We start from the raw sequence: 23,663 nt of genomic DNA, 5'->3' as shown, positions 1-23,663 counted from the left end.
TGAAAGCAGATTGTTGCCAAGATGGATTGATGCCAGCCTCTATGCTCAGTGAAAAAGGGGGGAAAAAACCCAACCTATAAAAGGACAGCAAGAACCAGGGAGAAAAAAAAAGGCTTATGTTATATTTTCTCCCAGTCAGTTAAGTGTTTTGAGGTGTTCACGTCTGCCCAATGGAAAAGAAGATAGATTGTAGAAGAGCTGGGCAAGGGAGAAGAGAGGAGGAAAAATATCGTAAACAACCAACCAAATCATAAATGTACTGATCCAAACTCCTATTATGTGGAACCTTTGGTCTTCAATTCCATGCTGTATAGTCACTGCTAAGGATTTTAGGGACTAACTTCAGACAATTCAGTCAATATCTAAATGTAGAAAATTATTTGCTTTTCCAAGAAAAGCCGTCATTTGGAGCAAAATTTCATTAGAATAGAATAGAATTTTTATTGGCCAATTGTGATTGGACACACAAGGATTTTGTCTTGGTGCATATGCTCTCAGTGTACATAAAAGAAAAGATACCTTCATCAAGGTACAACATTTACAACACAAATGATGGTCATAGGGTACAATTTAACACTTAATGATACAACACTTAATGATAATCATAGGGTACAAATAAGCAATCAGGAACAATCAATATCAATATAAATCATAAGGATTACCAGCAACAAAGTTACAGTCATACAGTCATAAGTGGAAAGAGATTGGTGATGGGAACGATGAGAAGATTAATAGTAGTGCAGATTTAGTAGTTTGACAGTGTTGAGGGAATTATTTGTTTAGCAGAGTGATGGCCTTCCGGAAAAAACTGTTCTTGTGTCTAGTTGTTCTGGTGTGCAGTGCTCTATAGCGTCGTTTTGAGGGTAGGAGTTGAAACAGTTTATGTCCAGGATGTGAGGGATCTGGAAATATTTTCACGGCCCTTTTCTTGATTCGTGCAGTATACAGGTCCTCAATGGAAGGCAGGTTGGTAGCAATTATTTTTTCTGCTGTTCTAATTATCCTCTGAAGTCTGTGTCTTTCTTGTTGAGTTGCAGAACCAAACCAGACAGTTATAGAGGTGCAAATGACAGACTCAATAATTCCTCTGTAGAACTGGATCAGCAGCTCCTTGGGCAGTTTGAGCTTTCTGAGTTGGTGCAGAAAGAACATTCTTTGTTGTTCTTTATTGATGATGTTTTTGATGTTAGCTGTCCATTTTAGATCCTGCGATATGGTAGAACCTAGAAATTTGAAGATTTCTACTGTTGATACTGTGTTGTCTAGTATTGTGAGAGGTGGAAGTATGGAAGGGTTTCTCCTAAAGTCTATCACCATTTCTACGGTTTTGAGTGTGTTCAGTTCCAGATTGTTTCGGTCGCACCATGAGGCTAGTCGTTCAACCTCTCATCTATATGCGGATTCGTCATTGTCTCGAATGAGACCGATCACTATTGTGTCATCTGCGAACTTCAGTGGTTTAACAGATGGATCATTGGAGATGCAGTCATTGGTATACAGAGAGAAGTGGCGAGAGCACACAGCCTTGGGGGCCCCCCTGTGCTAATTGTACAGGTATCTGATGTGATCCTGCTTCGCTTCACCTGCTGCTTCCTGTTTGTTAGGAAGCTTTTGATCCACTTACAAGTCTGTTCAGGTACCTGTAGCTGGTTTAGCTTAGTTATAAGAGTGTCTGGAATGATGGTATTGAATGCTGAACTAAAGTCTACAAAGGGGACCCTTGCATAGGTCTTGGAGATTCAAGATGTTGTAGGATGTAGTGCAGAGCCATATTAACAGCATCATCTGTTGATCTATTTGCTCGGTATGCAAATTGCAAGGGGTCTAACAGCGGACCTGTGATGGTTTTCAAGTAGGAAAGCACTAGCCTTTCAAAGGTTTTCATGACTACAGATGTTAAAGTAACTGGTCTGTAGTCATTCAGCTCCTTGATGGTGGGCTTCTTCGGCACTAGGATGATGGTAGAGCATTTGAAGCAAGAAGGAACATAGCACATCTTTAGTGATTTATTGAAAATATGGGTGAAGATGGGGGCCAATTGGTCAGCACAGACTTTTAAGCAAGAAGGAGTTATCTTGTCTGGGCCTGGAGCTTTTCCTGGCTTTTGTCTGTGAAATAGGTCCTGCACTTCCTTTTCTGTGATCACTAGGGGTTGTGAACCCAATGAAATGGGGTCAGTTGTAGGAGGCTTGGCTGTTGTTGGTGTGTCTGAGATGGGGGTTGTGGAGATAGGTGGCTGTAGTTTCCTTTCAAACCTGCAGTAAAACTCATTCAGGTCATCTGCCAGTTGTTGATTACCTTCAGCCTGGGAAGGAGGTTTGCCATAGCCGGTGATATTTTTAAGAGTTTTCCACATGTTTGCTGGTTCATTTGCTGAAAACTGATTCTTTAGCTTTTCAGAGTAGCTTCTTTTTGCTGCTCTGATCTCCCTTGTTAGTGCATTTCTGGCCTGATTGTACAGCATTTTATCACCTTTTCTGTAGGCTTCCTCTTTGGAATGTCGTAGCTGCTTAAGTTTAGGTGTGAACCAAGGTTTGTTGTTACTGTATATTCGCAAGTTCCTTGTAGGTACACATAGGTCTTCACAGAAGCTGACATATGATGTTACAGTATCTGTGAGTTCATCCAGGTCTGCAGAGGTATCTTCAAAAATATTCCAATCAATGCAGTCAAAGCAGGCCTGTAGGTTTAATTTTGCCTCCTCCGTCCAGGTCTTCACTGATTTAATTGTTGGTTTTGTGGTTTTAAGTCTTTGCCTGTAAGCAGGTACAAGGTGAATCATGCAATGATAAGAGTGTCATACTGATGCTCATGGTAAAGACCGATAAGCATCTTTTAGTTTTGTGTAGCAATGGTCTAAAGTATTCTTGTCTCTAGTGGGACAATTGACATGCTGAAAGTATTTTGGTAGCTCTTTCCTTAAGTTTGCCTTGTTTAGATCTCCCAAAATAATGGCCAATGAATCAGGGTATTTGGCTTCAGCCTCCATGATTTAGTCAGCTAGAGTTCGTAATGCCTTGTTTACACAGGCTTGTGGTGGGACATAAACAGCAATTAGAAGAAATGAGGAAAATTCACGAGGCAAATAGTATGGTTTGCAGTTGATAATTAAAGTCTCTAAATTGTTGTCACAGAATTTGTAAATTACTTTTAAATCTTGACACCAGCTGCTGTTAATAAATAGGCATAAGTCTCCTCCCTTCTTTTTACCAGATGTTTCTGTAATTCTGTCTGATCGTTCAATCTGAAACCCTGGAATATGCAGGCTGCTATCTTCAATTGATTCCTTTAACCAGGTTTCAGAGAAGCATAGGACTGCTGAATTGCGAAAATCAGAATAGTATTTGTTTAAGAGGAGTATTTCATCCATCTTATTTGCAAGTGAACGTACATTTGTTAGGAAAATTGAAGGCAGAGGAGTTTTATTGCTTCTATTCCTTAATCTGTTTAAGATCCCAGCCCGTTTATCTCTCCGCTGCTTCTGTCGTTTATTTTTTTTGGTAATCCATGGCTCCGGGGGAATTGCCTCTTCCTGTGTTAGAATCTCCTCTGCGTTCGTAAAGACAGGGGGGGCTGAGATCACAGAAAGCTGCTCCTTAAAGAAATGTTGCTTAATTTTTAGTAGATGGTCTCGTGAGTAGGAAATCTGTAGTCAGTCACAGAGAACAATTAGAAATAAAGAAACAATTAGAAATAAAGAAATCATTAGAGAGCATTTCACCGAGGCAGCCTTCATCGGCGCCATCTTGAAAGACAATCAGTTATTTATTTCTTATTTTATTACTTATTTCTACTACCTGCTCACAGTTATCTCTGCACCATTCACAATATAAAATTGTCTGATGTTACATTTAACATGGATGGATTCTTGATTTTCATAGTATTTCACAAATACCCAGATTGAGGACCCAGGTTGTTGGGGCAATAAAAGTTGACTTTGTATATAATATATAAATGGATGAAGACTATTGCTTAACACAGTGTAAGCCGCCCTGAGTCTTCGGAGAAGGGCGGGATATAAATTCAAATTAAAAAAAAATACAACAATTTGGACCAAATGACCTACAAGATCCCTTCCATCTGTGTTATTCTAAGTTCTACCAAAAAAAATACAGGTATCTCACTTAAGCCTAAATCTGAGAGTAGATAAAGTAATCCCAGGGGATCTGAGGGAAGTAGATGGGGGAGTCCTATCTCAGATGCCATTTTTCATGCATGAGAAAACCTGGTTCATATTTATAGTGTGTGCCTTGCCATTGAGATGTATTCAGTAAACCATGGTTGAGAAAGCTGAGTATATGAGCCAGCCAAAGAAGAGGGTAATCAGGATTTATCAATGAAACCTTACAAACTTTGCAGACACACACACACCCTCGTTTAAAGCTTGATCCAGAAAGAAACGAAAGTGCATTGTCCTCATTATAAAACTGACTTTAACAGATCAGGTCCTCCAAGCATTTTGGATAATAAAATTCATAGCTTGACAGATGATTCTGGCCGATAATTCTGAGAATTACAATTCCAGCGTAACTGGGCAGATATAAGCAGGAAATAATTTTGTCACTTATTTGGGAGAAATTCCATTTCTCCGCAGCTTAAGCATTGGCCTAGAACAATATGCCTAGAGCATATATAGAACTCTATGCCACAGAAGTCCTTCCAGACAGGCATTTATTAGGAATATGCCTGCCAATGTTAACAGTATGTGGCAATGACCTTGGGAGACACAAGGAAGAGCTTCAGACAGTCAGTTAAGAGGCAACTGAGCCTGCAGGAGGAGTGGGACGTGTGGCAAACATCTCAGAAGGGATCCTCCCTAGTTTCTTGGACGCTAAAGTTGAAGGGGGAGATAAATACTTCCAGATTTGCAAGATTATGTTAATGCAACTTTACAATAAAGTGGGAGTTGCTATTTCGGGGTGTACTTCTTGCCTGAACTTCCTCATAGGGCTGAGACTGAGAGCCTCCTTCAGAGATATCTTGCCACCTTGCACCAGCAACCCTCTCTGCTTCCCATGGCTTCTTCCCTTTCTTACTTCAGCCTGAAATATCCGTTAAACAGAAACACACGGGGTCACTTGATTGGCAGCATTGGAGTGCCCCCAGAATGAGGCTGTCTGCAAGAAGCCTATTGTCTAGAAAGACTCTGGACTTTCCTTCTCTGAGATCATATTGCCCTCACCCAAACGGTGGATTTCACTCCTTGTGCGGATTTATGAGAAAAGACCAGCAGCGTGATTGCCATTGAATAACACCGTTGCACAATTCTGTTTGAGCAGCCCCCGCCAATGGTAATACATTTGCGCGGTTCGCCAAACTCCCTTTTCTAACAATTCCTCCCCTGCTCCCTCCCACAGCTCAGGAGAATAGTGCTGGGCTCTTTGTGAAACTGACTGGCTTAAACAAACAAATAGATTCCACAATGTCTTTCTCTCCCTCTTTTGCCCCCCCCCCCTCGCCACTTCTGCTCACGATTTGGGAGGAGGGAAGCGCGCTATTTTCCCCCAGAATGGAGGGAAGCAAAGAAGGCCAAGGGTGGGGAGCGGTTCCTGCTCACAAGCATTGGTGTTTGAAATCATGCTTTACCCAGGCAAGCCTGGGCAGGCTCAGTAACCAAGAGGCCATGACCTGCCTTTCTCGTTGATTTCTCTCTCTCTCTCTCTCTCTCTCTCTTTTTTCCTCCTTCTCCTGAGTACACATCGTGCTTTGTGAGAGGCAGGGTAGTCTCCCCAGCTCACATTGGAGGGCAAAGTTTACAACCCAGAGAGAATGTTTATTGTCTCACATTCTTTTGCTCAGTCCCTAGGTTGGATGTTGGAAAGCCTTTCAAGTTATGATGGAAGCACAAGAGTTTCTTCTCCCATTTCCCTGATCATATCTTTTGTTCCCCAATAGATACGCAGTTTGGAGGTTCTTGTTTTACAACTGTAGAAAGCGGGAGAGCCAAACCCAACCTTGTGTGCTGGGAGAACACCATTGGGAAGATTGTTTTGCTAGTTTTAATTTGGACAAAAAAAGGTCCTTCTTTCTTCCAAGCCTCATATGACACCGCTTTTATTTCTCTCTCCCTCCCAGGGTTTGGCTGGCTCTTTCTGCTGCCTGAACGTCAGAGGATATTTTTCATCAGTTTCCATGTTTCCTGGACACGTAGGATTTCAAGGGGGTGTGTGGTTTCTGTTTTGTGGAAGAAGGAGAAGAAGGAGTGCTTGAACAGAACCCACTTTTTTTGAACTCTCCCAAAAGAATATTGAGTACCTTATCATTTATTTTTATATAAAGGTAGGAGGAAGAAGGCTGATTTGGGGCACTGGTGCTGGCTGTGGTAGTGGTGGAGGAGTCTGTATCTCTTTGTTTCAATTGGCAGGAGCTCCAGCATCCTTCAGCTATTCCAGGTTTCCCTAGATCACATGACACTGCCCTTATTTTCCTTCCAAGAATTTAAACATGTTTTGTCCTTCTTGATTCTTTTTCTTGCTGAAGCCAACAGGGTCCTTCCATCATAACAATAATATAATAAGAATGAAAAGCTACAGGGTTTCCCTACCCAGTTTGAGGGAGATAGATCAGGTGACATGGATAATCTATCCTGGGAAGATATGGTCAATCCCAATTCTTTGGACAATGAATGATTGGATATATTAGCCATGTCATTCATCAGACGACAACCAATCACTAGCCTGAAAATACTGGCGTGCAAACTGTAAAAATGAGAAATTAGCAAGATGAGAAAACAGCTTTTGGATGGAGAACAAAATCTGAAAAAAAACTCTTTAAGGAGGCTGTTCTTTTACCAGTGAAAGTACATTAATTCATTAGCAAGGAAAGGCCTTTATCACATTTCTGGATTGTTTCTCAAACAAAAACCTGCTCCTACTTGTTGCAGTACGAAAAACGTTAGGCTACCTGAATCTACTGCTTGCAGGGCAAACTGCAACTTCTAGGTTGGAGGTGGTGGTGGAGAAGGTTGCTTTTGGTTGAGAAACCACCCAAGAAATAGAATGAAGCATTTGTCCCTGTGTGTGTTACTTGTGGTCTGTTCAGTTTTTCCCCCATTCCTCTGCATCACTTGAGTGTAAGTGCAATGAGAAAGAAGGAGAAAAATAACTGCCTAGATACAGTATCTATTATCTGTATGATGAAGAGTTTGAACTCCATTCAGTAGGAAATTGACCACTGGAGCTGTTGAACACCTTCAGATATTTGTGAAATAAAGATCAAGGACATGCTGCAAATGTTCTGTGGTCAATTATCAAGTTTCCGGAACTGAATGGAGGCATTACAATCTCATAGCACCAATCAGCAGTGATACTAGTGGAACCAATCATTTACTTTTCAGAGATCCACAAGATCCATGAGTAAAATAAGAGAGGAAAATTACGAAGGCCTTTTCTCCAGCAAAGTCTGCCAAATAAAGACATTTAAGGAGTCCCTTTACAGGCTGGTGCAGCTATTCTTGAGATGAAGGAAAAGGCCATTATTGCATGTAAGCCTTATTGGTTGAGACTGGTTCCACCCAGTGGTGAAATCCATTTTTTTTAACTACTGGTTCTGTGGGTGTGGCTTGGTGGGCGTGGCAGAAGAAGGATACTGCAAAATCTCCATTCCCACCCCACTCCAGGGGAAGGATACTGCAAAATCCCCATTCCCTCCCCACTCTGGGGCCAGCCAGAGGTGGTATTTGCCAGTTCTCCAAACTACTCATAATTTCCGCTACTGGTTCTCCGAACTGCTCAAAATTTCTGCTACCAGTTCTCCAGAACCTACTGGATTTCACCTTTGGTTCCACCCTTTGATTATAAATTTTCTGCCAATTAAGACATTGTTCTTTATTCTAGAAACTGCACCTTTGTGCACCTTTGCACCTTTGCTCCAATACTGGAGGTTTTTAAGAAGAGATTAGACAACAATTTGTCTGAAATGGGTTTTCTGCCTGAGTCGAGGGTTGGACTAGAATACCTCCAAGGGTCCTTCCAACTCTGTTGTTCTATTACCTTCAAAAAAAAAAACCTGGTGTGCAATACTTCAAAAACAGTTTGGAAGAAATATTTTGGAGCATAAGGAAGGATAAGCACAATTTCTGTTTGCAGTTTAGTCGAGGTTACTTTAGAGCAGTGGTGAAATTCATTTTTTTTTACTACCGGTTCTGTGGGCGTGGCTTGGTGGGTATGGCAGGGGAAGGATACTGCACTATCTCCATTCCCCCCACTCTCTGGGACCAGCCAGAGGTGATATTTGCCGGTTCTCTAAATGTCAGGCCTGGAAGCCATATTACCCTGGATCCCTGACACCAAACTACTCAAAATTTCCACTACGGGTTCTCCAGAACCTGTTGGATTTCTGTCAGAACCTGTTGGATTTCACCCCTGCTTTAGAGGATTGTGGAGAGAGAGTCAATCATATTGAACTTCTTTTTTGGTATCGAAACCAAAGCATTACTTGTTCTTCCATTCAGCCTGCTATGCAAGTATTAATCATTAATAGGCAAATTTGAGAACCCCTAAAGTTAATTCTTACACATCATTATCTTTAAAGTACACTTGCATCTCCAAATCAAGGATTGTCCCTTGAAAAGTTGCACATGTGACCTATACCAGTGATAACACCTGTGAATATTTACCCGCTACATAACATTTTTCACTTTCCTTGTCTATTTTTTTTATTGAAAAAGTTTTAACAAGCAAAAACATTTTCCCCCTTTTTCCCCCCCTCCCCCCCACATAACCCCCTTTCCCCCTCCCTTCACCACCACCACCACCACCACCCAGCTTCCCCGGTCAATCACAAGGTATTGTTATACATAAACCAAACATAGAGTAAAATTTTCCCTTCTAATCCAATTAACCTCATCCAAATCTTTTCATTCCCAACCCCCCCATTACATAAAATAATACTTCCTAATTATTCAAAGGCAATCTGATATTTCTTAATCTGATATCTGTTTTGTAAATAATCAATCCATTTTTTCCATTCAATTAAATATCTTTCCTGCGTGTTGTCTTTCAAAAAAGCTGAGATTTTAGCCATCTCAGCCAAGTTAGTAACTTTCAATATCCATTCTATTGTAGGTAACTCTTTTTTCTTCCAATATTGTCCAATCAACAGCCTTGCTGCTGTTATTAAGTTCGAAATCAATTTAGTCTCAATTCCTGTACAATCCGTTATAATTCCCAAAAGGAAAAATTGCGGCAGGAACTTTATCTTCTTCTTCAAGACATTTTGAATAATCCACCAAATTCTTATCCAAAAGGCCTTAATTTTCTTGCAAGTCCACCAAATATGAAAATATGTAGCGTCATCATTGAAAAAATAATTGTCTATTATTTTATCTACAGCTGATCATAAAAAGGAGATGGACAAGGTCACTTCCACCCATTACATTTTATGATTTTCTAATAATGCAGAAGCAATTGGTTTTCTTTTAACTGAGAGATCTTCAGTTAAAACATCTTCAACCAATTAGGTGAAATTGTTTCGTCAACATTTTGACACTACTTTTTCTTCAAAAGGAAAACCAAAGTAGCAGTAAGATACCAATAAATACAATAATTTCACAGCCACCCAACAACATAAAAATTATCTGCAATAGCAATTAAAATATAACACTTGGCAATAATCCCTTAAATCATGATTTAATTAGTAAAAATAAAAGTGTATAAATCTGAAATCAATAAGTGCAGTGCAAAAATGTTTTTTTTAAAAAAGCAGTACAGTGATCTACAACAATGTTCTTCAAGATGATAATGAATACATTTTAACTACTTAGGAAAAGTTTTTAAAGTGCTTTATTTTATCAGTCTGAAAATACGTGAAATAGCTGATCAGTGCTGTGAGCATTGTAATATATGATATTTGAAATTTTGTTCATTGTATTTTGGTATGCTGCATTTTTACATATGTGTGTGAATGTGCTTTTGCACTCCTTTGAGCTGATTTGGAATCATCTATTTATCTGTAAGTATTACAGGTACAGATACTCATATACGTACACACACACAACACAACAACCAACTGGCCGGCCAAAGAAAGAACCTAAGGCTCCCAGAATTTTATGGGCATCTACAGAAGAGGAAGTTGTGCTATTTTTGCCATTGCTAAATGGCAACCACATCTAGCAGGTTTACATATTGAATTTATGGAACCATCTATCATGCCGTAGTCTTGAGAGCAAGGGATGTCCAGATAATGCATAATTGCTCTCTTGGCTTCAGTCAAAAGAACACAAAATAAATGCATGTTTTTTTTTTTTTTTAAAAAGCAATAAATCTTGAGTGTTCAGAAAAGTGTTAGAATGAGGGCTCAGGATATTCCTATCAGTATTTAAACCAGCTGAGCAGAATATTCATTTATAGAATACATATTTTCTCCATTTCACAAGGATAAAATCTTCTTTTGAATAGCCCAAGAGAGGCTGAAAAAGTTACTGTCTCGTGAATGAAAATGCTCAGAGTGCAGACAAAATAATCACTTTATACTGTGAGTTCTTCCTAAACTGTTAGTCCTTTCTCAAACCTTTTCTCAAAGTGGTAGACTTTTATAGAATAGAATAGAATAGAATAGAATAGAATAGAATAGAATAGAATAGAATAGAATTCTTTATTGGCCAAGTGTGATTGGACACACAAGGGGCATATGCTCTCAATGTACATAAAAGAAAAAAATACATTCATAAAGACTCATAAGATACAGCACTTAGTGATAGTCATAGATTTATATCATACGTTTATCCATTTATATTTTTATATAGATGTTAGATTCGGGCAATAACGAGGCAGGAGACCAGGATAGTGACAACAGCTCTTTACTATATGGTGAACCCAGCAGCCGGGCTGGGAAAACCCTCTCTTTATATACAGTTTAGCCAGAGGCTTCATCCAATCAGCAACGTGCTTTTTCCCGCTCAGTTTTCCCTCCAAACTCTTAAAGATACATTACACTCCTTCCCTCCCAGAGAACACTTTACCAATATTTACATAGAATTAACATCTTATTTTTCAACGTAATCAGGCAAGTAGACTGGGCGTCTCCTGACTCTTTCGGACCTGCGCAATTCATTTTCTGGGAGTGAGTCGAGCTGACCGGAGGGACTGTTTGTTCCTCTCAGCTCCTCCTCTAGGCCATCCGGCCCTGGATTATTTGCAGAGTCGTCCCTGCTGTTTTCCAGAGGAACCGGTTGGCGTCGCTGGACCTCCTGGAACTCAAATAAGTCCCGCGTTTGCCCCGGGTTTGAGTCAGCTGTGGATTCAAACATGGGATAGTCAGGGCCTGTTTCGTCTGATTCTGATTTACCGGTTATGCGTTTCCTTATTTGGTCTATGTGGCGCTTCCATATCCGGCCATCCTCTATCTCTACTAGATATGATTTTGGTCCTGTTATCTCTAGGATTTTTCCTGCTAACCAGGTCGGGACCTCGCTGTAGTTGTGTGCCCACACTAGGTCGCCTACTGCCATCCCTCTTGTTTTACCGTGTGCCCCTTTGTAACCGTCTGGTGTGTAGTTTGGGTTTAAACGGTCTAGTGGGCACCTCAGCTTCCGACCCATTAATAGCTCTGCCGGGCTGCGGCCAGTTGTTACACAGGGGGTTCTGTGTTGGACTGCTAGGAATGTATCGATTTTTGTTTGCCAATCGCCTGGCCTGATTCTGGACAATGCTTCCTTTGCGCTCCGAACGAAACGTTCTGCAAGGCCGTTCGTCGCAGGGTGGAAAGGCGCCGAGAGGACATGTCGGATGCCCTCCTCTGCCAAGTACCCCTCAAACTGGGTTGCCGTGAATTGCGGGCCGTTATCGGAGACTAAAGTGTCGGGCAACCCGTGGGTTACAAATAGGTGCCGTAGGACTGAAATCACGGCCTCGGCTGTCATGGATCTCATGAGAATGATTTCCAGCCATTTGGAGTAGGCATCGACTACTACCAGAAAAGTTTGGCCGTGGAAGGGGCCGGCAAAATCGATATGGATCCTAGACCAAGGGCCCTGGGGTCTCTCCCATTCCCGAATCGGGGCCGTTGGGGGTAGCGGTCTGGACTCCTGGCAGGCCTGGCATTTCCCTACCCTTTCAGCAATTTCCTTGTCCATTAGGGGCCACCACACATAGCTTCTCGCTAGACCCTTCATTCTCACGATCCCTGGGTGGCCTTCGTGAAGGAGCTCCAATACCTTTTCCCTCAATTTCTCCGGGATCACCACTCGATCCCCCCATAGCAGGCACCCCCCTTGAGCTGAGAGTTCCCACGTTTTTACAAATTCTTTAAAACGCCGCCCGCGCAGCGGGCCAACCTCTTTGTACCCAACCAATTACAGTCCTTATTGTAATGTCCTTATCTGAAGCCCGAGCCACCTCTTTGGATGTGACTGGGCCAGAGTCCAAAGAGTCAATTAGCAGAACTGGTGTCCCGGAGTGGGGTCTTCGATAGTCTCTGGTAACGGGCATCTGCTCAGGCGCCTGCATGCCCTAATTCCTTCCTGGCCGGTGTAGTAGTTTGTAAGAATACGCTGCCAGGAAGATAGTCCATCTGGTCAGTCTGGGCGAAAGTGCCACAGGCGTTGGGCGGTCGCCTGCCAACAAGCCTAGCAAGGTCTATGGTCCGTGATGATTTCAAATCACGACCAAATACATATTCATGGAATTTCTTTACTGAGACTATAGCCAAGGCTTCCTTATCAAGCTGGCTATAATTCCTTTCAGCTGATGACATGGTTCGGGAGTAGTATGCAATAGGGGCTTCTGTGCCATTTGGCAACCTGTGGCTGAGCACAGCCCCCACCCCATAGGGAGATGCATCGCAGCTTAACACTAATGGCAGCGTGCCATTGTATTGGATAAGGAGGCTATCACTCGATAGGAGATTCTTTACCCCTTCGAATGCCCTAGCTTCCGCCTTTCCCCAAGACCATGCAGCCGTCTTTGCTAGTAATTTATGAAGCGGCTCGGCTACTGTTGCCTTATTTCTTAAGAATACCGCGTAGAAGTTGACCAGACCTAAGAATGCCTGCAACTCCGTTTTGTTCTTTGGAACCGGGGCCTTCCTGATGGCCCGTACCTTGCTTTCAGTGGGGTGAATCCCTTCCCTGTCTATCCGGTAGCCCAGGAATTCCACAGATTCAACCCCGATCTGGCATTTGTTCAGTTTAACTTTGAGACCGGCAGACCGGAAAATGCCCAAAACTTTTCGCAGCCTTACCCCTAATTCCTCTAGATTCTCAGCGGATACCAGTACATCGTCAAAGTATGGTACCACCCCTGGTAGTCCCTGCAATAGCCGCTCCATTAGGTTCTGAAATAACCCTGGAGCCACACTAACCCCAAACTGTAACCGGGTACACTTAAAAGCCCTCTGTGAGTCACAATTGTCTGCGCTTGGCTGTGCTGTTATCTACAGGCAGCTGTTGATAGGCTTGGGCCAAGTCTAGCTTGGCAAAACCTGCCCTTGCCCCATTGAGTGCAGTAAGTGCTGTACCACCGGACGGGTAAGCACTCTTTGCAACGCTTTGTTAAGCGTTGCCTTATAGTCAGCGCAAATCCGGACCGACCCGTCCGGTTTGACTGGGGTGACTATAGGGTCTCCCACTTAGCATGGTCAACTGGCACTAGAATTCCTGGTTTACTAGCTTGTCCAGTTCCCGGTCAATCCTGGGCTTTAGGCTAACGGGACCCTCCTAGCCTTTAAACGAATAGGGGCAACTTGGGGTCTAAGTTAAAGAGATAGGGGTCCCTGTACTTGCCCAGGCAGTCTCTGAAAACGTCCCCAAATTCCTTCATGAGTGTGTCTTTGAGGTTGACTTCGTTTCTGAAGATTCCAGTCACTCCCATGCCCAATGCTCGAACCAGTCCAGTCCCAACAAGCTTGGCAGGGTCCCATCGACTATGGTGATGGGCAGAGTTTTCTTGTATTGTCCATACTCGACGTGACGGACGTTACCCCTCGAACAGGGATGCGATTCCCTTGGTAGTCTTGTACCTTTAATTTCTGTGTTTTCAGCTTGCGCTTTGCGATGGCGGGTAAGGCTTTCACGAGAGTGTCCCAGGACATGATCGTGATCGCTGAGCCGGTGTCCACCTCCAATCGGCACGGCACCCCCTCAATCTTTGTTTTCGTAAAGATTTTTTTCTCTAGGCGTGTTGCTGCGTGACCCACTCTCACGACAGTCTGATTCAACTTCGCGCCTTTTTTGAATTGACCAATCATGGGCCGCCGCGTTCACGCTCTGGTTGGTCAGTTTGAATTTTGGCGGAAGGTTGGGGTGCTCGACAGACCTGTGCTAGGTGCCCCTTCCTTTCGCACCGCCGACAAGTCGCATCCTTAAATTTGCATTGTTGTCGTTGGTGTCGCCCTCCACAACTCGCGCAGTCACCCCGGTCTTCTTTCTCCGGCCTCCCGTGTGGAAGACTCCTTCCTCCTCCTCACCGTCCGACTCGGCCTGGACCTCTTCATTGTGGACCGGGGTTGATTTCGCACCAGCCGTTGGTGCGACCTGCTTTTGGAGGGTTTCCGCGCTTGGGTAGACATCTCATGAGCCCTGGCTTCATCCAGGCGTTTGCCAGCGTTAGGTTGCTTTTGGACAGCAGCCGCCGCAAACGGATGTCCCTGACCCCACGAATGAGTTGCTCCAGCAATGCCTCTTCCAAGTCTCGAACTCGCAATGGTTTTGAGGCTTTCCTCAGGGCTGCCATGTATCGCTGATGGACTCGCCTCTTGCTGCCTACGCCCCTGAATTGCACTGCTGCACATACTTGGACGGCGTTGGTGCATAATGGGCTTTCAATACGGTCTGTAGAGTCTGCCACGGCACCGATTGTACCGGCGTTGGCTCTGCCAACGATTCTGCGGTGTCAAAAACCTCTGGACCGCAGTGGCTCAGGAAATACGCTCGCTTCCTGTTGTCTGAGACTCCTTGAAGTTCGTTCGCCTCGAGGAAACACTCGAAACGAGCCATGTATGACCCCCATTTTTCCTTAGCTGGGTCGAATGGCGCTGGTGGTGTGTAGCTGGACATCGCTGCTTTCCGCCCCTTGTTTGCTGGGTTCGCGTCTTCCTTTCAGCTTTTTCCCTGGCGCTCCTAGCCTCGAGATCCCACCTTCGTCGCCAGTGTTAGATTCGGGCAATAACGAGGCAGGAGACCAGGATAGTGACAACAGCTCTTTACTATATGATGAACCCAGAAGCCCGGGCTGGGAAAACCCTCTCTTTATATACAGTTTAGCCAGAGGCTTCATCCAATCAGCAATGTGCTTTTTCCCGCTCAGTTTTCCCTCCAAACTCTTAAAGATACATTACAATAGACTATATAATTATGACTTTATGACTATAAATTATGATTTTATGACTATATAGCCATGACTATATATAGTCATAAGTTTATCCATTTATATTTTTTGGTTATAATTTCTCAGACTGAAGTGTTTCCCAAATATTACCAGTATACCCTAAATCTCTAGAGGTCATGACGCTTACATTAACTGGCAGTGGCCCTCCAGAATTTCAGAGAATTAACTTTCTGCCTAGGAAATACATAATATAAGCTGGGAATGGAGAGTCTAAGGCCTTTTTTGTGCTGGACTTGAGACATTTGCCTTCAAACAATGAAGTTTTTGGCAGCACGTCTTACAATGCAGATAACTATGTCATGGGTTTTTTTTTGTTTTTTTTGATATTAAGAGTTTTCAGTATGCTCATCCAAAAGACAAAAGATTTGGATAATGGACAGTGAGATAGATAGATAGATAGATAGATAGATAGATAGATAGATAGATAGATAGATAGATAGATAGATAGATAGATAGATAGATAGATAGATAGATAGATAGATAGATAGATATGAGAGAGAGAGAGAGAGATCTGTCCATTTTCCAAATGTATGTCTTTTGCATGATATAGTGAAAACTCTTAATATCAAACAAAAGGCACAAGATAGTTATCTGTATATGTGTGTGTGTGTGTGTTGCAGGTATATATGAATATAGCATGTGTATATGTGTGTTATGTTTAGGTAGATACACATTTTGTCTTGAGAACAGGCAACAGAATTTCATTTTTAATGTGGGTCGATGCTCACAGTAAAAAGTGACAATAAAAGTTCTCTTCTCTTCTCTTCTCTTCTCTTCTCTTCTCTTCTCTTCTCTTCTCTTCTCTTCTCTTCTCCTCTCCTCTCCTCTCCTCTTCTCTCCTCTCCTCTCTTCTCCTCATCTATTTTCAATATCAATACAATTTCAGGAAAAATTAGTAATAGGTATTTTTTTTGCCATTTGTTTTCTTTTTATTTAAATTCCAAGCACCAAACAGGGTATATTTGATCTGTGTGTGGTTAAAGCATTGAGGCATATGGAACTGAATGATTGATTAATTGATTGATTATGTGCCATCAAGACATTGTTCTCCATGAAAATATATCCCTAAAATAGATATTCAATTCTTCCAATGCTACTCTTGGATTGGATGAAATTAAACTGTAAAAATATTTCCTTACTTTAATCCCCGATACAAGGGAAAACAGTGTGCTAAAAATTGATGGCTTTGCCTTTATGTTTTATCCAAGTATTCCAAGGATGCACTAGGAGCACAGAATGGGGCCTGGGGAAGCATATGTAGCTCCCATATACTCCATGTCCTCTGTGGCAGGCTCTGTTTTAGAAGATGTTCCCTGCCTTAGGCCAAAACAGCAGGAAAGGTTGAAAAGAATTATGATATATGAATTATGATATATAGAGCTGCCTTACTATGGAAATGGAGCAGCAACTCCCCATGTGTCCTTTACACTGGCTATTTTGACCAGGTACCTTTGTAACCTGAGCTGCTCTCTCTCTCCCTTTGCTCATCCAATGTCTTCAGGGATCATTAACAGGCCATCCTCACTAACCTTTCATGTCCTATTCCCCCCTCCCAGGTTCCCAGAACCAATTGCTTCTGATCATAATTAACCTCAGGTGGTTTCGTTTATTAGCATCTTTTTTTGTAGTCTTGCTCTAGTGCAGGGGTGTCCAAACTTGGTCCCTTTAAGACTTTTGGACTTCAACTCCCAGAGTTCCTCAGCCAGCTTTGCTGGCTGAGGGACTCTGGGAGTTGAAGTCCAAAAGTCTTAAAGGGACCAAGTTTGGACACCCCTGCTCTAGTGCTTCATTCATTCAAGACGGAGTGGCTGTGGATGCCGGCATTCCGAATCAGTCAGCTGCAGCTGCGGCTGACTGTTGGAGGCGAGTTATTGGCCCCAAAGGATAGGGTGCGCAACTTAGGTGTCCTCCTGGATGAATGGCTGTCGTTTGAAGATCATTTGACGGCCGTCTCCAGGAGGGCCTTCCACCAGGTTCGCCTGGTTCGGCAGTTGCGCCCCTTCCTTGATCGGGATGCCTTATGCACGGTCACTCATGCGCTCGTTACCTCTCGCTTGGATTATTGTAATGCTCTCTACATGGGGCTCCCCCTGAGGTGCACTCGGAGGCTTCAGTTAGTCCAGAATGCAGCTGCGCGGGTGATAGAGGGAGCTTCACGTAGCTCCCGTGTAACACCGCTCCTGCGCAGACTGCACTGGCTACCTGTGGCCTTTCGGGTGCACTTTAAGGTTTTGGTTACGACCTTTAAAGCGCTCCATGGCTTAGGGCCTGGGTACTTACGGGACCGCCTGCTGTTACCACATGCCTCCCACCAACCCGCACGCTCTCACAGAGAGGACTTCTCAGGTGCCGTCCGCCAAGCAATGTCGGCTGGCGGCCCCAGGAAGGTCCTTCTCTGTGGGGGCTCCCACACTCTGGAACGAGCTTCCCCCGGGCTTACGCCGAATACCTGACCTTCGGACCTTTCGCCGCGAACTGAAGACATATCTTTTCATTCGCGCGGGGCTGGCTTAAATTTTACTGATTTTAAATTTTCTACCACTAATTTTTAAAATGGGGTTTTAATTTTTATATATTTTTAAAGTTTCAGGCCAATTATAATAAGTTTTTTAAATTTGCATTTTAAACTGTATATTGTATTGTTCGTTTTTTACTTTGCCTGTACACCGCCCTGAGTCCTTCGGGAGAAGGGCGGTATAAAAATCAAATCAAATAAATAAATAAATAAATATCGATACCCAGTTTCTTGTCCTTTACACCCAGCTCTGTACATTGCAGAAAAAGCAGGTGTTTTCCTCTGCAGAGATAAATAGACTGGATGTTACTGATACGTTTTTGGAAAAACTAACCCTTTTTCATCCAGTCCTGCTTCTGTCCAGTTTCTCTCTTTAGAAAATGTGCCAGTGGAAAGAAGCCACGGAGATCTTTTGTTCCAGTTACGCTAAATGCTATGAGCTGGAATCTCCCTAGCTTTATTTAATTACAGTAATGGAAGGACTTCCAGCATGATTTCTGTGAAATAATTAGTAGATAATTGACAGGATTGTAATCAGGAAGGAGAAGCACTGAGGAGGGAAAAAGGAAACAAGCAAGTGTAGGTATCTATACTTAAACCTAACTCCAGCGGATGCCACTGAGAAAGAAGAGCTGGGAGCAAGATTCTTGCACAGGTGGGCCTACTCTGCCTCTTTTGTGGCTTGGTTGAATGATAGTGCAAAGGTGAGAGCTGAGAGCAAGCAACCCCCAATGGAGATGGACTCATTCCAGCAGATATAGTGTTCATATTCCTCATAATGCAAAACATATTTGAGTATAGTGGCCACTTTTTAAATTGACCGGCCACCTACCCACAGCTGGCAACTATGTAGGGCTCTTTGACTCTAGAATCTTTCATTTGTACCATTCTGCCACTTAGTGTTTCCCCGAGTCCAGTTTCTTATTTCCTTGTCCCAAAGGCAAAGGATGCTGAGATGCCTTATTTTGCTCAGAGGCAGATGTTGAGCAAATTTTATCTGACAAGACACAAAAAGTGCATAAAGTTAATCTACAAATGACAGGCCAAGAGAATGGTTTGAATTAGGATCTTTATTCAAACCATTATCATGGCCTGTCATTTGTAGTTTAACTTTATGCACTTTTTGTGTCTTGTCAGATAAAATTTGCTCAACTTCTGCCTCTGAGCAAAGTAAGGTATCTCAGCATCCTTTGCCTTTGGGACAAGGAAATAAGAAACTGGATAAGCAAAAGAAACTGACAAAAGTTTTAAAAACTAAGAGGGAAATAACAAATGATATTTGTAGAGAATGACCTGAAAAATGTTTTCCAACTGGATTTTTAAAAAGAGGCTTGTTAAAGCCTTAAAGAAATCTAGATGATGGGATAAAGAAGAATTGAAAAGAAATGAAATGACTATTGTCCTATGACAATATTTAAATTGAAGATTAAATTAAAGATTAAGACTGTTAGAAGTAAAAGGAAGGTATATAAAGTTGGTTTATTTGATCAGGGTTAAAATAAATACTTTTTCCAAAGTTTTGGCAACTGTTTATGAACTTTTTACTACCACTAGTTGTTGAAAAATTGATATTTAATGAATTTGGGATGAGATAAGATAGGGGATGATGTGATTGAAGAGATACCTATTTGTAACCACATAGGAGGTGAAAAGTCACCAAGTTTGTTTATGCTTGTTCTGCTGAAGGTTGAAAGCAACTTCTTTATATGTTTGTTTTCTTTTTATTATATTCTTTCTTCTCTTTGTATTCTTTGTTTTTCTTTTTCTCTGCACCTTTTATTCTTTTCGATTCTCTTTCTCTAAGTTTAGTTTGCTTTTGTTTTTACTTTTGTACTCAAGATTCTTAATAAAATTATATGTAAAAAACAAAAAGAAAATGGGGTTACTATGAAGTAAGAGAGATAAGAAATAAGAGATTTCTCCATCTTTTTCTTTTTAAAATACAATAAAGTAAAATATATAAATATACATTTTCTAAGGATATTCTTATATTGCTAAACATGTTCCTAGATATATTTCATGAATTTTAGTTTTGCACTACTTATAAAGCTTTCAGTTTTAATTTTCTACTCTATTTTGTGGTTCTATATACCGTATCTTACAGGGGGTTTCACGGTGCTTTCAAGTATGCAATTGAACGGATTTTAGATAAATATTAGTGCATATTGCTTTGCTAGTTATGTCCCACAAAGCAAATAACAGCAGAATATTTCCTTTTGAAGGATAATAATAACTATTCCAATTGAGAGGCATTGGGCCCATGTGTAGAGGATGTTGTAACCTGGCTGTAAAATAGTCTTGTTAAATAGATGAGTATGAGCTGGTAGGGATAGGTATATAAAGTAAAGGCTGGTTCAAATTCATTCTTCGTTGACACATCATCAGTCATATTCTGAAAATCTTTCAACTGATATAGTTACCAGGGTGGATTTTGGTTGGCCTATGAAAATCAGAGCATATCACCCTATTCTTATTCTAAATGTATTGGCTCTCTCCCATGTTTTGCTCAGGATGCTAGTTATGATCTTTAAAGAATTAAATCACTTGGAACTGCTTGCTTCCATATGAATTTGACTGGCTTGTAGAAAAATCTATAAAGCTTTTGTATGAAATGAGTTTCCCACTCCTTCTTAAGCCAGCTAAAAAGTTAACCTTTTTAATGACTGATCCCTCTTGAGAACTCCATACATCCTGAAGTTGTTTAGTTCAATTTTTCATATCACTGCCTTATTTGCAGTGACTTTTACCAGTTTTATTTATATTATTTTATTTTATTTCTGTCTTGTCATGCTTCTACATTGAGATTTTAAATGTGCACTGTTGTATTTTAAAACAATATTGTAATTTGAAATCTGGTTCTCCAATTGTCTCCCTCAGCCCGTTTGAACTCACTCACATTAAGGAAGGATAGTGAATCTATCATGTGTATCAAAGGTGGCATCCCATGACGTTTTTGGGTGACATGCCAGTGTACACCAACACCCACCAACAACTATTCTTGAAAGCATGCCTTGTTCTCATATGATTTTTGAAGGCTGTAGAGGTAATGAGAGAATGGGGTATATCCTGAAGCTCACACAAGGCAAGCTGCTGTGTGGTTTTTGGAAACTGCAGAAGCTGTGGAAGAGTATTCTCCAAAGCCAATTCAAGAATGAAGGCCTCGTGTAATCCACAGGGGTCTGTCAACAAAAAGAAAGTATTGCCTGAAGGTAAGTGGCATGGTAGATTCTGGGGAGCGCTGAGTCGCAGGGGCAATTGCCTTGGGGAATGGCACAAAGTGCCGTTCTTAACTAACAAGAGTTGTGCTAGGGCAGAAGTTGAGGCCTTTACTCTACAAGGGGCTGTTCAAGATGGCCTAAATGGGGGAGAGATATGGAATTGTTTCTCTTTTGTATGTGTGTCTGTTTGTGTGCGTGTGAGAGAGAGAGAGAGAGAGAGAAAGAAAGAGAGACAGACAGACATGCCAGCAGAGTCAAGTTTGGCATTTTCTGAATTTTTGACATCCTGAGACCATCCTCAAATCCAAAAATTCCTGAGCTGATTATAATATATATTACAAAGAAATGCAGTTTGTACATATTTATTTGGTTATTACTGACTGAATAGTGGAAGTGAATAAGCTCAGGATAAAGCTCCATGCAATTCTCTATCACCGGTTTCTCCATCTCCCCACCCCTCCCAAAGCTATTTCAGAGTGATCCCCAGTCACTTACACTTTTGCCAACCTTGAAATGATGAAGAGATTATAATTCGGTTGATGCTAAACCCCCTTTTCCTCCATCTGACCAATGGGATCTTATCATCAGTGCCCTTCTCCCTGAGCTATAATCAGCTGTGGTATAGCAAATATTCGTTCCACACAAAATAAAAACAACTGAGTGCCCCCTATTCCATGTCTTTTAGTACAGGAGGCATTTGCCTTTATCTAATGATTTCCAAAAAACTTTTGAGAGGTTGCTATGAAGTGAAGCTATCTGAGGTAAAATTGATTATAAAAAAAGACTAGACAACAGCCCTGAAGGGGTCTGAAAGCTTCCCAAATGCTTCATCCCCATTTCTCTCTTTCATTTAAAAGCAGCTATGAATTGCGAAGGGAAAATGATAGCATCTCATCAGTTTTGCAAGTTGGCACATTTTCCGGTAGCTGCAACTACAATTGCATGTTGATATAGCCGGTAGATTGAGTGATGGGGGAGATAAGCTCTAACAATGAAAGCAGGAAGAGACAAGCAAGGTATAGGACAAGATGCTGAACCACTACTACAGGGAAAGCAAGCAATGGTTAATTTAAGCCCAAGAGGTAGAAAGCACATTGAAGTGAAAATCCTCATCAATGGCAAAATGGATTGCTTTCAAGATATACAGAGGTGAAGTGAGAGAGGGAACCAACTTGGATATAAATTCCACAGAAGCAGAATTAGGAATGTCTCTGCTTGCTCAAAGCACTGGCGTGGGATTAGAAAGCTCCAGAGTTGACCTTGAAGTGGTACAAAACCAAGAAGACACTCCCTGGTATTTTTCTGTATGCATTGTGGGGAAAGGGATTAAATGAGGTCCGCTGCAGCATATTGCATATCATTTTAAGTTTTTGCAGGAGTGAGAGAGAGAAAGAAAAAATAAATTTGAGCACCGCAGGGAGGACTGGAGGTCGCAGCCCGGTATAGAAGCACAAGTAGGTTGTACCAGTGATAATAGGAGCTGTTTCAGAAGTAGTTAGTAATAGTGGTCTCCAGGAATACAGAACAATCTCTTGATAGATCAGATTGCTTTGACTATATATCACAAACCGAATAGCCTCAGAGGGCTACTTCAACTTTACTGACTCAATGAAGAATCTTGCAACTACTCCAGAACTAAGAACAACTTTAAGTTGCAGGCTGAAACAAACTTCAGGAGCAAACAAGTATCTCAGATCCCATATAGAGTGGGCATCATTGCATCAGATATACTTCTGCTAATGAGATTGCTTCTGTGTAATGATACATAATGACTGTATGTGGCCTAGTATAATCTGATGGCCTCCGTGTTACTAGTGGAAATGCTGTCTTTTGCTCTGCATACTTGCTTTTGACTATCCTCGCAGAGCACTGCTGAGAACAATGAATGACTTTTAATATATTATAGAGCAGGAAACAAAGTGTACCAATGTTTTGTTTTTATTTATTTTTTTAAATAGCAAACAGCTTTCCATAGTTAAATTGCACACGTACTGTTGCCGTTTTTCAACATGAGTAGGAAACAAACCCCAATCCAAGCCATTAAAATGGAACAGAGAAGAAATAATTATGTTAAGAAAAAGCAAAACCAACCAACGCTCCCCCTCTCCCCCGTGTCTGGTTTGATAGCCAGGAATGGTATGATTTCATTGCCAGTAAATTTCCATGGTCTTGAAGGATGTGCAGTGCACTTCTCTAAGTTTGATAGTTCAACCCACTCCTGGAGCAATTTCACAAGTGAACGATGACAGAAGAAATAACTAAATCTACAAAGTGAGACAGATTTGAAACCAGACTCAAGTTCTGTCAGTGCTATATTACAGCCACTAGTTTTGACAGAGCTATGAACCCAAAGCCAAAAACGAAAGCATGCTACCCATTGCAGTGTGAAATCCTGGATGCAATACAATGTGTAACTTGGTATGGAAAACAGTACATTTACAGCATAAAAGCCCCCTGCATAGAAATTGCTCATTTTCACTCTTCGGTAACCTGTTAGAGTTCTCGTGGAACTGTAGTTCTGTCAGGTGCAGAGATGTATTTGACAGGTTCACTGCCATTCACTGAGTTATAACTTTTAGAGTTCCTTGGTTGGGAATTAAAGAGGCT

General features: G+C 41.8%; 1 protein-coding gene across 1 annotated transcript; it reads right to left on the bottom strand.

The window, feature by feature from the left end:
- Positions 1 to 398: 398 nt before the first annotated feature.
- Positions 399 to 5,268, bottom strand: LOC131193241 (uncharacterized). The gene is made up of 2 exons (XM_058173238.1): positions 5,183 to 5,268; positions 399 to 3,646 (listed from the first exon to the last, which is right to left on the bottom strand). The coding sequence occupies exon 2, from the start codon at positions 2,780 to 2,782 to the stop codon at positions 1,706 to 1,708; it is 1,077 nt and encodes a 358-aa protein (XP_058029221.1). The 5' UTR covers positions 2,783 to 3,646; positions 5,183 to 5,268; the 3' UTR covers positions 399 to 1,705.
- Between the last annotated feature and the right edge of the window lie 18,395 nt (positions 5,269 to 23,663).

The sequence above is a fragment of the Ahaetulla prasina genome, chromosome 2 (genome assembly GCF_028640845.1).
Source record: "Ahaetulla prasina isolate Xishuangbanna chromosome 2, ASM2864084v1, whole genome shotgun sequence".
NCBI classification, from domain to species: Eukaryota; Metazoa; Chordata; class Lepidosauria; order Squamata; family Colubridae; genus Ahaetulla; species Ahaetulla prasina.
This window is presented reverse-complemented; position numbering and strand designations above follow the sequence as displayed.

Excerpts from the sequence above, each read along its gene's own strand:
- LOC131193241 (XM_058173238.1), bottom strand. The coding sequence starts at position 2,782 with ATGATTCACCTTGTACCTGCTTACAGGCAAAGACTTAAAACCACAAAA.